General features: G+C 38.5%; 1 protein-coding gene across 2 annotated transcripts in view; it reads left to right on the top strand.

Annotated features, from left to right (window-relative positions):
- LOC123316343 (Ig-like and fibronectin type-III domain-containing protein 1) overlaps positions 1-17,006 on the top strand; it is a 180,332-nt gene that overhangs the window by 88,157 nt on the left and 75,169 nt on the right. For both annotated transcript variants that reach the window (XM_044902373.1, XM_044902372.1), the window contains one exon: positions 12,189-12,291. In XM_044902373.1, coding sequence (XP_044758308.1) covers positions 12,246-12,291 — 46 coding nt within the window. In that variant the 5' untranslated portion in view covers positions 12,189-12,245. The remainder of the gene's footprint in view (positions 1-12,188; positions 12,292-17,006) is intronic.

The following is a 17,006-nucleotide window of genomic DNA, read 5'->3' as shown; positions in this document are numbered from 1 at the left end:
AAACTTTGTGGAACCATCTGATGTGCATTATTTGTCTTAGATGACGTTGTTGCGTTTGTTCAAGATGTTTAATATGTCGCCTGTAGGGCGTCCAACTTTCGCTTCCGTAAAGAAGCTTTGGGAGGACGACTGCTTTGTAAACATCTGTCTTGGTCTTCAGATTGAGGTCGTGATGTTGAAACACTCTGACCTTTAGCTTCCAGAATGCCCGTGATGCCGAATTGATGCGGTTGTGTATTTCCGTGTCTAGGTTAGCCCTAGTATTTATGGAGCTACCCAAGTATTTGAACTGCTCGACCTGTTCTAGAGTTTAATCATCCAGGTTCATATCTGTTTGAAGGCTTACTGGCGGACTTACCAGGATTTTGGTTCTGACGATATTGAGTCTAAGGCCTTCCATAAACGTCTAATAGGCCATCTCTGTGAGACAAACTTTTCATCTGTTAATATTCTTTCATCCACTCATTAATTTTTTGGTCTCTTCGGTATTTTTTACAACTTTCATAGTTGATTCCTCGTCATTTGTATTGATTTTCTGCATAATTAGCTTCTCTAGTAGCCTGAAAGTTATGTTCAAGCAGAATTGACCCATTTTATAAAATTCACGAATTGAAACAGCCAATCATTGCAATCCTGCGTCGATAGACGTGTCCCCGAGATTGGCCACCCCTAGATAAACGCCTGTTCGCGCGTTTAGTCCCAATTTATCGCGACTACATTCCAGCGACATCAACTACGCCCTCAGAAGCCCTAAAAAGCCCTCATTTCCGCCGTACCTGACGCAGTACGTATCCCCCGAAACAATTACGACGTGCAGAACACATCTCTTCAATTTATCATCGACCCCGAGCATCGCAATCATATGAAATGAAACGTGATAGTGCCCGAAATGAACGATGTCGCCTCTGCGAGCTGCTGAGCCGACACCAGCAAGGGGTTTAAGAGTTACACGGTTATATTAGAATGAATTTTCGCCAGGGACGGGGGAGGGTATAGAAAAAGGTCGGTAGGGACGGGTGGACTGGCTTGTTATGGAAATTATCACGAATGTTGGTGGAACAAGAGTCGTGGAATTCACTAATGAATGTGATGTTTTTCCCTGTACCCAAAAGGAACGTTTCACGAATATTTTGTCCCTAGTAACAATAGGTAACGAAAGGTTTATTATTCGAAGAACCATGGCAAAATTTCGACGAGGGGTTGAAATGCAAGATTTCAGGCCAAATATGTCTGGCTCCTTCTAATCATAGATGGTCTTGTTTGGCGAATTTTTAACTGACTCCATCTTTTTGAGGAGTTTTCGTTGGACAACTTTCCACACAAGTTTTTCCAAGAAAAATCATCATGGATCTGAATGTGATACATAGTCTGAAAGAGCAACTCTTATAGTAATAAATCTGAGAATTTCATCCATCTAGGTGCAACCGTTCGGTCTTGACTTGAATTTTTAACTGATCCCAGCTTTTTCAGGATTTTTCGAAGGGCAGATTTCGAGTCGTTTATCTCTCAAAAAAAGTAAACGTAGATGAAAATGTGATACATAGTCTGAAAGAACAACTCTTCTAGTAATAAATTTGAAAATTATATCCATCTAGGTGCAACAGTTGGGTCTTGACGAATTTTTAACTGAACCCATCTTTTTGGGAAGTCAACTTTAGGGGTCAACTTGCGAGTAGTTTTTCTTCTAAGAAAATTATTGTAGATCTGAATGTGATACATATTCTGAAAGAGCAACTCTATTAGTAATAAATTTGAAAATTTCATCCATCTAGGTGCAACCGTTCGGTTTTGACGAATTTTTAACTGACCCCATGTTTTTCAGGTGTTTTCGAAGGTTAGCTTTCGAGTCTTTTATCTCCCAATAAAAGTAACCGTAGATGGAAATATGATACATATTCTGAAAGAGCAACACTTCTAGTTATAAATCTGAGAATTTCATCCATTTAGGTGTATCCGTAAGCTTTCGACACGCGTATCAACATTCGTTCACTGCAGGGAGTTATAAATGGGTCTGTAAGTGAGGTTTGGGTCAGTTTTTGTGAGCATCGTGATGAGATTTTGAAAATATTTCTCATAGCGGTCCACCAGTTTCCCTTGAGGCCCCTTCCTCCAGTTGAGACATCCATCACTACACTGTAGTTATGAGGGACAATGATCGCAAAATCGGTCTACAGTTGTGTGTAGATGTTTTCAACTTCTCTGGGATTTTCCTAGGCTTGTTCATGACTAGCTCGCGTTTTAATTGACCATTGAATAATTATTGGTGTTCCTGTAACCGGCTGATTGCAATGTGGCGAATGATCTAATAGATATTGAAACAAATTTACACCAGCGCATTCGCCATGTTGCAACTTCAGTCGAGATATCTTCAGAAGGTAACTAATTAAAACCTTACTTTCAGTAATAGAACTACCAAGCATAAAAATTGGGAGCCAAGTCAACTGGAGCTACCAATAACCAGAAGCTGCAATGTCTGGAAAATACAGAGAGTGTGGTAAAAAAAATTTAAAGCGTTTTTAAGTAGTTTTTTATGGCTCTTGCCTTTCGAAGTGTCACCGTTCAGTTCAAGAGGTTTTTGAATGGTTTCCATGGATTTCATTTGAACGTCAAATATTTGTTCAGTCATTTCATATCATTCTGTAAGCTCTCCTTGTGTTTTACATGGATTTTTTTCGGGATATTTGGAAGGACATCTTTCGAAAGGCTTATGTCCCAGAAAAATCATCGTAGATCTCGATGTGATACAAACTCTAAATGAGCGATCATAAGGTCCTGACGAATTTTTAACTCTTTTTAGGGCTCTTATTGCAGAAGTTTTATGACTAACCTTAATAAATAATCAATCCATTGAATCGAACTAGCAAACACATCTACATAACTCTCCCCTTTAGGAGATGACTCTTACTGGTTCTCTTGTACCTTATAAAATTCATGTCTATCAGTGGATCCCACATAAATCTCGGAACCTTCACTAAAAGAATCCAACAGCATCCGCACACTCGGCCGTCGATGTTTCATTCAATTTGTGTCCAATAAAATTCACATCCCGGGTTTATCCCTGAATAGACGCTCGCCTAAAATTCGAAATAAACCGTCTCCTGGTGCTCTCCAACGATGAACGGTCACTGATGCGCATTAGCTCGGTCGCGTGTTTTATTGTCCTCTTATTGCCTTTTTTTTCGAAACTTCATCCTGATGAATTTCATGAGAATTAATTCTCCCCACACCACCGCATCGTCCTCGAAGATTTATGTTTTTATCGCATCCGGGTTGCTCGGTGTCCTTCAAGCCAGGGATGGCTCAGGCGCTGGAGATGATAAAAAGTTCCTATCCATGAAGATTGGGAAAAAGTTCGAGCAATCATCAGAAAAAAACAACTTCACTACTCACAAAATTGATCTGAATTGAATTAGCCAATTTGCCATTGTCAGGACAACTAAACAGAGAACTTTCCAACGAAAAAGAGCAGATGCTAAAAATGGTTTCGCTCTCATTGGTAGAAAGTAGAATATATTCTTAATGGTTTCCACTAATACGAGAATTTATTGATATCTAGTTAGCCTAGACAAGTTCCATACAGGAAATAAATATTGCGTTACCATAGCAACGAACAATAACTCATTAGAAGTGTTAGTGTGAAGTTTGAGTTCAAAAAAGTAAATCAGAGTTACGCAATCAATTAAAAGAAAGAAGATGTCCACCGAAATTGTGAAAATGAAAAAATTGATATCGAGTCATCATCAAATACCAGTATTTAAAAGGGTTAAGTGAAAAGCATATTTACGAAGATATGCTTAATGCCCTTGGTGATCAATGTCCTTCGTATGTGACCCTGAAATATTGAACTGCAAGCTTCAAAAGAGGTTAATTTTCCATTGAAGATGATGACCGATCGTGAAGGCCAGTTTCTGTGTCACTCCCTGAAAATATCGATGCAGTTCATGACACGATTTTATCAGACCGTCGAATTGGGCTGAAACGGATATCTGAAGCACTGAATATTTCATACGAACGCGTTCATCATAGAGTTCACGTCAATTTGGACATGAAAAAAATTGCTGCAAAATGGATCCCCAAATGTTTGAATGTTGACCAAAAGCTTGCAAGGGTAGAAGCATCGCCTTCGATCTGTGCTCGATTTAAAAACGATGTAGACTTCTTAGAGAGAATTTTTACCATGGATGAGACTTGGGTACATTTCTACGATCCAGAAACAAAGTAACAATCGATGGAATGGCGACACTCTGGTTCTCCCAAATCTAAGAAGTTTCGTGTCCAAAAATCTGCTGGAAAAGTTCTTGCTTCAGTTTTTTGGGATTGCCATGGAGTAATCATGATTGATTCTTTGGTTAAGGGTAGAAGAATAACCGGAGATTACTATTTGACATTACTGACCACTCTACGGGAAAAAATTAAAGAGGAAAGACGTGGAAAGCTATCCGAAGTATTTTGTTTTTGAAGGACAATGCCCCTGTCCACAAATCTCATGTTGCCATGCCAAAATTCGTGATTTAGAGTTTGAATAACTGAAACACCCCCCTCATTCACCAGATTTGGCTCCATCCGACTATCATCTCTTTCCTCAACTGAAAAAAAGTTTAAAAGGTCGTAAATTTTCTTCCAACGAGGAGGTAATAAAAGCTGTGAAGGTCTAGTTTGCAGAGCAAGAAGAAACATTTTTTTTTGAAGTTACCGAGACGTTGCAGGTCTGCTGTAATAAATTTATCCAATTAATCGGGGAATATGTGGAATAATAAAATATTTTAACATTGAAATTTCATTTGGTTCTATGGTAGGCTAAGAATTTTTCGATATATCCTCGTTTATTCTCAGAAAACTTAATAATGTAAAGAACAAACGGTTCTAAATTCTCAGTCTAGGTAGAATAATTAACTTGTACAAAAAAGACAATACAAATAGTGTCAAATACCTCTTTTTCAGTTGATACTTGAATCTGTTGAAAACAGATTCATCCAGGTATCGTTATACCTCCAATAGTTTCCTCTTGTTTCTATTATTTACAGAACCTTTTTGCAACTCGTTAATTCGACAATAATTGGCCCTGAATCTGCTCCAATTTGCAGTCACCGGCATCATTCCATCTTATAAAGAATGACAATAAACGACGTCGACTCCTAAACAAAGAACGTGCTGAAAATGCGGAACTATTTCCATGGAAATCCGGAACTTTTTATTTCAACTTTGTCAGGAGGAAAGCTATCTTCTCCCTACTATTTAATATTCCGTCCAACAAATTTTCTCACTCCTAAATCTCAATCAGGTTCAAATGAATTCATGAAGATTCGGCCGAAAGTTGAATGGAAAAACTTCTAATATCATAAAAGGTTTATCCTTCTTATACTCGAGCTTGTTGAAAGAGACCTAATTCGATCTAATTGACGCTTATAGAGCTTTGGAACTTTTTCTCGCCATGGAACCCCAGTTAGCAGCGTTGCACCAGCGGATATGGTGGTGATCATGAGTCTAATATCTTCTTGAGTTCAGTAACTGTGAGGAAAGTTCATGAATATAGTCGGCACTAAGCCATAACGGCCCATGCTATAATAGCTCAGAATATCCTCCAGTTTCACACCCAAATATTCACACCACAAATTCAAATCATTATCGAAATATGAAATAGCAACACAAATACTAGGAAATACAAGGAAAATAAATGGGAAGGCTTCTTTTTGAGAGAATCCTTATCTGAGAAGACACAATAAATATAAAAAAGCACTTAGAGTTCTTTTAAACTGCTCATTTTGAAAACTTCCCTTCACTGTATTGGAATATCTACTGAAGGTCAGTCTGACATTCAAAAAACGAATAAAGAATGCCAATTTCGAAAAGAAATGGACCTATCCAAGCTTTGTCTCCTTTTGAACATCATAGAAAACATGAATTTCACGAAAAAATTCTCTCACATTCTGTGAGAAATTTATTTTTGACAGGGCATTGCAGGACATATTTTCTGTTCATTTCTGAACGCTGAATTCTTCGACGCGTTACAAAGGACTGAATTGAATTCGCCAAAAACGATAATATTCAATATGCAGACAGTCTTCCACGTCGAGACCATACAGAATTCTCATTTTTCAATGTTTCTATTGCACTGATAGATTCAATACGCTGGGAACGCAAAGCTGTTTCTGAATAACGTCTTTTCTGACTGGCAGAAGAGATAGCATAAGCAGCTTTGGAGAACAATAAATACACAGGAGTGATTTCATTGTTTATAAAACCACGGTGGATTTTGTCGTGCATGTGACAAGTCAACCTCTCTCTTATCGGCCATATTTCATTCTGGATTTTATGCTGGTTCTAATTTGGTATTGAAAATGCGAATGAAATTGGAGAATAGGGATTTGCCATCCTTCTATTCCCATGGAGGATTTTCCAAGAATCAGGCTTAAAATGTTGTAGACACTCCTTTGTCTGAAATATCATAATATAGGGACTTTTTGAGAGAGAAGTTCGAATATTAATGAGTCTTGAATCCCTAAGATTGGAATGTTTTATAAACTTGAGACAGATTCTTTGTTCGTTAGTTTTAGGTATATGATAGTTACTTATGATTTTTTTTTTTTGGTGTAGCAGGGGAAAAATCTGCAAGTCAGATGAACCACCCTCTCCTGAGGGGGAACAAGTATGGAGATTCTCACTCTCCTGAGCTCGAGACCCACTAAAAACCCTTGACTGCTTCTTGAATATTGGTTCCGGGCATTTGCCTATAAACCGTTCATCTCTTAGTCGGTTTTCTTCTCGCACACTATCGTGCTGGGATTTATGTGTTTATCCTCTATTGGATAACACTTTATCGGATTAATCAATAAGTTTCAGTTCTTATTTTAATCTCTTTTTAATTGGTCTCTTGGTCTCCTTCGGTAAATTATCTTTTTGTCTTCCTCTGGGTCGTAGTCCACTAGTCTCCTGAGTTCTTGATACGGATGGTTTTTCGCTGTTTCGAATAATTTCTCTGCTTTTCTGTTCATGAATTCCGTTATAGTTTTCTATTTTAGGTCCCTATAAATCAGTCGATTCCTGACAAACCATCTATTGCACATCTAGCAGCTTGTTTTCAGTGGCCTGAATTCTTTTGATATGGCTCTTTGCCGCGAAACCCCAGGCAACTGATCTATAAGTCAGTTGAGGTCTAGCAACAGCTTTGATTATCTTCAATTTTTTCTGTTTCGACATGTGGCTTCTTCTTCCTATCAGAGGGTAGAGTCTATTCATCGCTGCTTTCGTTTTGTCGATTGCTTGTTTGATATGACTTTCCCAAGTAAGTCCTTTGTCAAACGTTATTCCTAAATATTTGGCTTCATTTTTCCAGTCGATTTCTTCGCCGTCAACTTCTAGATTCGTTGTGGGTCGCAGTCTTCTCTTCTGTAGTAATATTGCTTGGCTCTTTTGTCCATTGAGCTTGATTTTTCACTTTATTCACCAGTCATTTGTTTCGTCAATCGTTTCTTGTAGAACTCGTTCTATTACTTCTGGGTTGCGGTGTCGAGTTGCTATGCCTATGTCGTCAGCATATAACGTAAGCATGGTTCTTGGATTCTTCGTAATATCGTGAATGTATATGTTGTACAGAAGTGGCCCAAGTACTGACCCTTGTGGTACTCCAGCCGCTATATCTCTTGTTGTGGAGCATTCTCCTTCCACTTTCACGTAAAATCTTTTATTTTTGAGATAATTCCGGATCAACTTGCATATTTTGATCGAATATCCAGCACATCTCATCTTATATATTAATACTTCATGCCATACTCTGTCGAATGCTCTGGCGACGTCTAGTAAGACAAGATCTGTAGCTTATTAATTTTGGAATCCCCCTGTAATGTATTCATTACTTACGAACCAAAGGCATACAAAGTTATATTTCAGACCAGTTTGCTTTTACATCCACCAATTAGGAAATTCAAATCAATGATGTTGATCCTTTCCTACTCAACATGAAATTGCTTGGGTAGCTTCACGCTCCCCTGAGTTAATTAAAGACCATAGCGCCCAATCTTGCAACATCTTAAATTTCAAAACAAACCCCTTACGCAACGTATCCTCAAGATTTGTGATATCCCCCAGACTAACCCATTTATATTACGCATTAAGTGCGTCAGAAATGCTCCACCATAATCCCTGTAATGGCTTGAATTACTATGGGCACTCCCTCCTCTTACGCTCATTCCAAAATCACCAATTGATTATTCAGAGAGCCCTGCTTATTTATCTCAGCACGCATCAATTGTTTATGATAAATCTAGATATAGTGGGGGAATTCCAACCGAGTTCCAGAACAACAAGAAGCCCTATAGCGAAGATTTGGAGGCATCAAATTGGGAATCCTTGTGTTGTCTAGTTATTTGTTTGGTAAAATGGATCCATTGTGCTGCCAGGGGGGTTCTAGAGGTGAATATCAAATATTGTAGATTTCGAATGTGTGAAATGATCTGCTAGTTGAATTCTTTCTGATGGTCTGAAGAGAGGAGGATGAAGTCCAGATCACCAAGTGACAGAAAGCTTCTCCATTGTTCGCCAATAGTAAATAGTCTTCAGATGAGCAACTTGCAGGAGCGAGCCAAGACCACCCAAATACTGAAGTTCATTCGAACTCTAAAGGTCGGTCCACCCTACTCCTGCTCGTGCTCGACCTTCCACATTATCTTGACTAGATGGTGAGCTGTAGACGACACAGGAGTGAAAAGAGCTCTGATGGGGGACACAGAAGATTTGAAGGTCTCAATGAAAGAAACCCCTTTTAAAATTTACATCTACAATTAAGTGAGCACACTTAATGAACCAACTGTGTGGTTTCAGTCGAATTTATCAGTTGGGCAAAGTATAAAACCTCTAGTTATTGTAAAAAAACATCGACTTTAGACTTTAGTGTACCACTTTTATGTATCCCTGTTAATTTATCGAATCGTCTCAGCTTCAATGGACTGAATAACATAATTCAAGATGCCAACGAATTGAGGATTCTTTCTGAGAATACCACCACATCATTTCACTTCCCAGTGTAAAGGGAAAAATAAGCCTGACGTATATCATTTAATTCTATTTTCCATGTCTCAACCCAAATGAGTTATGTCTTTAGCAGTGAATAACGAGAGGATATTTACATTTCTACATTTTCATCTGGAAGAAAGCGATGGGAATTTTTTTATGTGGGGAGATATATAAAGAAATGAGTCTATTTTTCAATGTTGACACTCGAGCGACGATGGAATCCTTCCAACCGCTGCTCCATTTGAGTGGATATATGTGGAGATAGCCTCAGGGATTTCTACAAACTGATGGAATTGGGAATACCAGTTTTTGTGCAGGAAATTGTTGAAAATTGTTTTCGCCCTGTTTCAGGAGATCAGATTGAGGCTCAAGTTAGAATTGGACGGAAAATATGGGTGGATAATCAAATTTGCGGAAGCATTCTATGAAAAGTACGGTATATACATAGGGTGATTCAACTGGAAAGTGACTGATGGTCACACCATTGAATTGTCCAAAATTTTACTAATCTTCTCATGACGATTCAATCTCTTGAATTCTTTTTCTTCTTCTTCTCCTTATGTTAGGCCTTAGGCCTGTTCTTGATGATCTTTAGAATCTAATGGTCAGTTCTGCAGAAGTAACTGCGATGTAGACTGCCAGCTGTCTCGCCATCTCTTGAAGGGACGTCCTGGTGGTCTCTTGCCTAGTGGCTTCAAATCCCTCGCTATTCGGGCTAATCTTTGAGGGTCCATTCTGCTCACATGCTGGTTCCACTCACCTTCTTCACTGTCTTCCCCATCGCACCACATCCTGGACTTTACAGAGTTCTCTTATCTGACTATTGGGTATTCTGTCAAGTAGTGTTTTTCCTGCAATTGTTCTTAACGCTGTCATCTCTGTTGTCCTCAAAATCCTCTTGGTTTCCGCTGTATCGGCTTTTGTCTCGATAGAATACGTCATGATCTCTTGAATTCAAAGAATTCAACTCTAACTATTTCCTTCCCAGTAGTTTTCATCTTTGAGCTATACAGGATGAGTCTTTGACTCGTACACATATTTTGGCAGTAGATTATTCAAGTGAAAAGACTTTTTTCCATTCCATTTTTTCCGATTCAGCCCTGTTAAAAATATATAGCAATTTTAAGTTTTCATAATGCGCTGTGCCACCCCTGGATAAACAAAATTACCTTCAGAATGACTAGCTAAATATGTGACTCATCACATGAGTGGATCTTTTAAACATAATTGTATTTAGTGAGGCCAGAGTGTTTCAAAATCACGACCTCAATCTGACGACCAAGACAGCTGTTTACAAAGCAGTAATCCTCTCAACGCTTCTTTACGGAAGCGAAAGCTGGACGCCCTACAGGCGACATATTAAACAGCTTGAACAAACGCAACAACGTCATCTAAGACACATAATGCATATCAGATGGTTCCACAAAGTTTCGAATGCAAAAGTCTGGCAGCGCGCGAGTTGTATAACAATTGAGACTCAAGTAACGAGGGCCCGCCTCAGATGGAGCGGTCAGATTCTGAGGATGCAAGACTCAAGACTCCCCAAAATAGTTCTGTATGGCGAATTGACAGAGGGAGCTCGGAAACCAGGAGGCTAGTATAAGCGTTTTGAGGATACACTACATAAATCCCTAAAATCAGTTAATGCCAATCATAACTGGGAACAACTAGCGTTAGACAGGTCACAGTGGGGGTATATGGTGCACAGTTATAATGGAGACTCAAGAAGAATACAGCGGCGGCCAGATCTGGTTGCTGACCATTCATGACCGGAGTGTGGAAGGATCTGTAGGTCACGGTTGGGTCTCTTCAGTCACAGGAGGGCACACAGTCGCAATTAGACCTATGGAATTATAAGTCCGTTTCTGTTTCTTTTTTCTTGTCTTTTTGTAGGTCTATTCCTGGTAACGGGATACAACAATGAATGAATGTGTTTAGCCAGAGCACCCAAATTTTCAAAAACAGCGAGTTATTCGAAAACTGCGCATTATAGGAGAAAATATGAAGAATATTTATATTTTACAAAACGTTCAAATATTCATTAGATAGCGTCCAAGTCAGTTTCAAGAGTTGAGTTCTTTGAATGACGTGGGTGATATCTTGTGTTCGAAAAAGATTCATCAAATGGGTGAAGAACTACATTCTGGAATTCATTTCATTCGATAAAACCGTCTATGAGATATTTTTTTATGGTTTTTCAACAGACTGTATTTTTTAAACAGAGCCGAATCGGAAAAAATGGTAAAGGAGAAAAGTGTTTCTTTTAAACTCAAGAATCTAGTGTTGAAATATTTGTACGAGTTGAAGTCTCACCCTGTATACAGGGTGTTTCATTGGTAAATGAACATACGGTAACCTCAACTAGAGCTACCCTAGGCTAGTCCAAAAAACCCATATTGGATAGGTCTAATCAATTCCATATTCGAGATACAGAGTGTTAATGTATTCACCTAAAATTCTCATAACTTTCGAACCAACCACTTAAATCTTACTTCAAAAACAGAACGATTTGTAACCAAAATAAGCAAAGAAATCGTTTCTCACTTCGCTTTCCCTGGAGTTTCCTTTGAGCAAAATGACGAGCAATGAAATCTACTGAATCTCATTGAAATTTTCTGCTCTTTTCAAATATCCCCATCAAATCCAAAAATTTTGATAAACGGGGTGTTGAATCCCAGCTTGGAAAATGTCTCATATTTTTCAATTACGGACCTGCAATTTTTTGGAAATTTAAATGTGAATCTATCGACCTGTGCAAGTGGATCATATATTCCAAATATCAACCGACTATACTGGTTGGTCCAAAAGTTATGAGAAATTGAACTTTTAGGTGAATACATCAAGCACCCTGTATGGCGTATTGAATTGATTAGACCTATCATATATGGGTTTTTGGACTCGCCTAGGGTAGCTCTAGCTCAGGTAACTGTATGTTAATTTACCAATGAAACACCCTGTATGATTATCAGTTCATTCGAAAGGGTCAATTTCATCCACCGACTCGCTAAAAATTCCAAACGAGGGATATAGTGAGAGCGTAATGGAGAGCCCAAATAACGTTTCCAATCCCCCAAGACATGTGCAATAGATTGAAGCGTTCCTCGTAATATTCACATGAATGAACACATCCTCCGTTTTCAACCTTTCGCTATATATGCTCATTCTATATTCAATTTCAGATTGAAAACCTCCCGCTCGATTGTCATCCTGGATCTCGTGCTGGAAGACGGGAAACAATGTGGATCCTTCTTTTCCTGGGCTTAACGGGCGCACTAACCTCTGGTAAGTACCCGATATATTATTCAAAACGCGTTTTTCGGCTCTCACTTAAAACGACGCCCCGGAAAAACCACAACCTTCTTTTTATTTGTTCCGGAGTTTAATCTCCCAGGACTACCTGTGGCACATAAAGCTATACTAACTTTAATTTCTGACTGGTGCGGAATTCGGGTCGAATGGTAATGGGGAATTTGCCGGGAGAATTTGAATGCAGCGATCTGAGGGAGACTCAGTTCCGAAGGACAGATCGTACGAATATTGTCGTTTGTGGCGGAAATCTACCAGGGAGGCAATAAACAAAAAACATAGCATTTTTCCCTTGAAAACGAATGAGAAAACTCAGAGTACAACAGCCTGTACCTCTGAGGGGATTCTAGATAAAAAAAATTTATTTATATACAGGGTGTCTCTGTAAATAACGCGAAGAACTTAGGGAGATGATTCCTCGATGAAAATAAGCAGGGGTAGTTCCCATAAATTTTTTTCGAAATCGACCTCCCTTTCAAGATACAGCCTCTGGAAGGTGATGACGAGTTCACAATTTTTAATTTTTTGTACGGGTTTTAAAAACGACGGAGTCATAAAACTATACATGATATGAAGCACTAAGTAGATGTTACTCACACAATTTTTTTAGATCTCATAAATTTATTATTGTGGGTTGAAAATAGCAACCCCTTATGATTTTCCTTCAAAAATTGATTTGGTGGGATAGATTTTAATATTATTTTATGGTTTCCTATTCAATTCTGGAGAGAAAAAGGCTCCTGCAAAATTTCGATACAGTCGATACTTTTCTCGGAATAAATAAAAACTTACATGCAGTTCTAATCACTGTTCATTCCATTTCATCGTATAAGTGTTCCATAGAATGACTACTTCCCGCTAAAATACATGTTGTTATTTTCAACCCCTAATAATGAAGTTATGAGATCTAAAATAATTATGTGAGGAACATCTTCTTAGTGCTTCCTATTATGTATAGTTTTAAGATTCAGTGTTTTTTAGAACCCGTAAAAAAAATTAAAGACTGTAGACTAGTCATTGCCTTCCAAAGGCTGTATCTTGGAGGGGAAAAAATTTATAGGAACTACCCCTGCTTATTTTCATCGAGGAATCATCGCCCTAAGTCCTTTGCATTTGTTTACAGATACCCTGTGTAAATAAATAAACAGTGTCATTGACTCGCACAAATATTTTAACAGAAGATTCTCTAGGACAAAAGAAATACTTTTTTCTTGAAATATTTTTTTCGATTTGGCCCTGATAAAAAGATATAGCCATTTTAAGTTTTCATAATGACCTGTGCCCCCCTGGGGAAACAAAATAACCTTCAGAATAACTAGCTAAACCTGTGACACTACACATCTGTGGATCTTTTAAACAGAGTTGTATACAGCCAAAGAATCCAATTTTTGAACATCAATTTCCTCGAAAACTGCGCATTATACGACAAAATGTGAGGAGTCATTTTATTTTTTAAGACGTGCAAATATTCATGAAATAGCGTCCAACTTGGTTTCAAGAGTTGGGTTCCTCGAATTATGGTATTTGTATGGTACCTTATGGTCATAATAAGAAAACTGGAAGACGTGGGTGATATTTTATTTTCGAAAAATATTCACAAAATAAATGAAAAACTATATACCAAAATTAATATAATTTGATTGGACCGTTTGTGAGATAGAAATAAAAATATTATTTTCCTATTGTTTTTCAACAGCCTTTATCTTTAAAACCAAGCCGATTCGGAAAAAAAAGTGTATTGACCCTCAAGAATCTACTCCTGAAATATTTGTATTTTTCTGATTTCGACCTGTAAAATTGTAAGATATTGTGATGATGGCTCAGTCATCCTTCATCCTGCTCTACAGGGATAAATCAAAAGACAATCTTAGTCTTGGCAGAATATGCATCCTGGTAGCAGCATGAGTGTCAATTATTTAACCTGCAGATGAAAATTGAAACTGCTAACGAAATGTCAACTTCATTTTAAATTGATTCAATCTCATCCACATAGAGATCATAAAATAAATTCGTGGAGCATTAATTTGGAGGAACCAATATCCGAACAAGCGATTTCAGTATTTCATCCAAAATACCATTGCATTATTTACAACAATCATTACTCTTCGAGTTTTACGGTTTCATCAACGATAAATATTATACTACGTTAGACATAGTTTACGATGCCATCATGCAAAATTGAGTGGATTTTTTGTGAGAGAAGCCAGAATATTTATTTACATCCTGCATCAGGCAATATCTGCTAAAATTGCATATGGGGGTCGAATACTGGATAAAGCAATAATTGTAACTGGTTGTTTCCGATGAGATATTTCACTTAGCTTTCGGAACTTTCGATCTTGTCTATCTTATCCATCACCACCTGTCGCTCTGCGTCAGGTTCCATTAGGAAAGATCCTGAGTAGAAAATCACACTAGCTGCCTTTTTTATGTCCACTAATTGCTGGGAAACAAACTACCCGAAAAACAGTTCAGTCAGCCAAACGCAGTAAACACGGTAATCTGTCTTCTCAATTAGCTCTTTTCCTCCCTTTTTTCTTCTGTAAATATGGAGGAGCCCTAACAATCCCGCCCACTCTGATAAGAATGAAAGATTGCGAGAAATCTTTCCTAATGGACAAGGAAAAAGTTGTGGGGATGCTTGAGAGGATTCCACTGTTCTCTGTTTCGTCTACTGCATGTTTGTTTCGGGGAAAAAAGTCTTTTTCGTGAATTTTTGTTTTCAGTAGTCGAAACTTTGTTCGAAAATTTTGAAAAAACCATCATTTGTAATCAAAGGAAGAAATTTCTTGAATATTGGTTCCGGGCATTCGCCTACAAACCGTTCATCTCTTAGTCGGTTTTCTTCTCGCACACTATCGTGCTGGGATTTATGTGTTTATCCACTATTGGATAACATTTTATTGGATTTTTCAATAAGTATCTGTTCTTATTTTAATCTCTTTTTAATTGACCTCTTGGTCTGCTTCGGTAAATTCGCATTCTCCATTTGTCTTCCTCTGGGTCGTAGTCCACTAGTCTCCTGAGTTCTTGATTCGGATGGTTTTTCGCTGTTTCGAATAATTTCTCTGCTTTTCTGTTCATGAATTCCGTTATGGTTTCCCATTTTAGATCCTTATAAATCTGTCTATTCCTGACAATCCAAGATGCATCTATTGCAAATCGTAGCAGCTTGTTTTCAGTGGCCCAAAATTTTTTGATATGGCTCTTTGCCGCGAAACCCCAGGCAACTGATCCATAAGTCAGTTGAGGCCTAGCAACGGTTTCAATAACCTCCAGTTTTGTCTCTTTCGACATGTGGCTTCTTCTTCCTATCAGAGGGTAGAGTCTATTCATCGCTGCTTTCGTTTTTTCGATTGCTTGTTTTATATGACTTTTCCAAGTAAGTCCTTTGTCAAGCGTTATTCCTAAATATTTGGTTTCATTTTTCCAGTCGATTTCTTCGCCGTCAACTTCTAGATACGTTGTGGGTCGCAGTCTTCTCTTCTGTAGTAATATTGCTTGGCTCTTTTGTCCATTGAGCTTGATTTTCCACTTTATGCACTAGTCATCTGTTTCGTCAATCGTTTCTTGTAGAACTCGTTCTATTACTTCTGGGTTGCGGCGTCGAGTTGCTATGCCTGTGTCGTCAGCATATAACGTTAGCATGGTTCTTGGATTCTTCGGATTATCGTGAATGTATATGTTGCACAGAAGTGGCCCAAGTACTGACTCTTGGGATACTCCAGCCTCTATATCTCTTGTTGTGGAGCATTCTCCTTCCACTTTCACGTAAAATCTTCTATATTTGAGATCATTCCGGATCAACTTGCATATTTTGATCGAATATCCAGCACATCTCATTTTATATATTAATCCTTCATGCCATACTCTGTCGAGTGGTCTGGCGACGTCTAGTAAAACAAGTCCCGTAGCTTGTTCATTTTGGTATCCCTCTGTAATGTACCTATTTTGTGAGCCTTAATGGTTGTTGCTCTGTTGAATGCTCTCTTCTGAATCCGAACTGTTCTGGTGGTATTAGTTTCAGATTTTCGGTTTCCTCATTTAGTCTCGTGGCTATAATTCTTTCTACTGCTTTTCCTAACGCCGACAGTGGAACACCCTGTATATCAAATGTCTTCCTAATCTGAAATTGAATTCTCGTATGACGGTTCCAGAGCCAAACCAATCCTTCTGCCTCTGTGCCTGCTCCCATTACAATAAACGTACCTACATATACGACAAATGATGATCTGCGTATAATACTCGGGATAAATCTCTATGAAACGTACAAATCGATCCATTTCGTCTGTGCTCGGCTCAGGCCGATATTTCTCTAGATTCTAGACTAATCCCCCTATTTGTGACGAATATTCCCAGCTATCGATCGCGTGTGTCTGTAGGCTCATAAGCCAATCCCGTTTCTGATATCCTGTCTAGAAATCCCATCAACTATCGGCTGAGGATTTGCCTCGAATTAACGAGGAGATAATTTTGATATCGGTACAAAATGTGGGACTGGTGGAGATGCTGCGGTTTCATATAGCGGGCAATCAGCTTGTCGGAAATGGATTTCTGTCGGGTGCAGTCAGGATTAGACGTCGAAAGTTTAAGTTGCGATAGATGGGCTTTAGCCATCTTGACACTTATCGCTTTTCATCGCACACACGGTTCAGTGACAAATTTTGTGTCATACACTCATACATACAGTG

Source organism: Coccinella septempunctata, chromosome 7 (assembly GCF_907165205.1).
Source record: "Coccinella septempunctata chromosome 7, icCocSept1.1, whole genome shotgun sequence".
Lineage (NCBI taxonomy): Eukaryota > Metazoa > Arthropoda > Insecta > Coleoptera > Coccinellidae > Coccinella > Coccinella septempunctata.
Note: the sequence above shows the minus strand (reverse complement) of the source record. Positions and strands in the feature narration are given on the sequence as shown.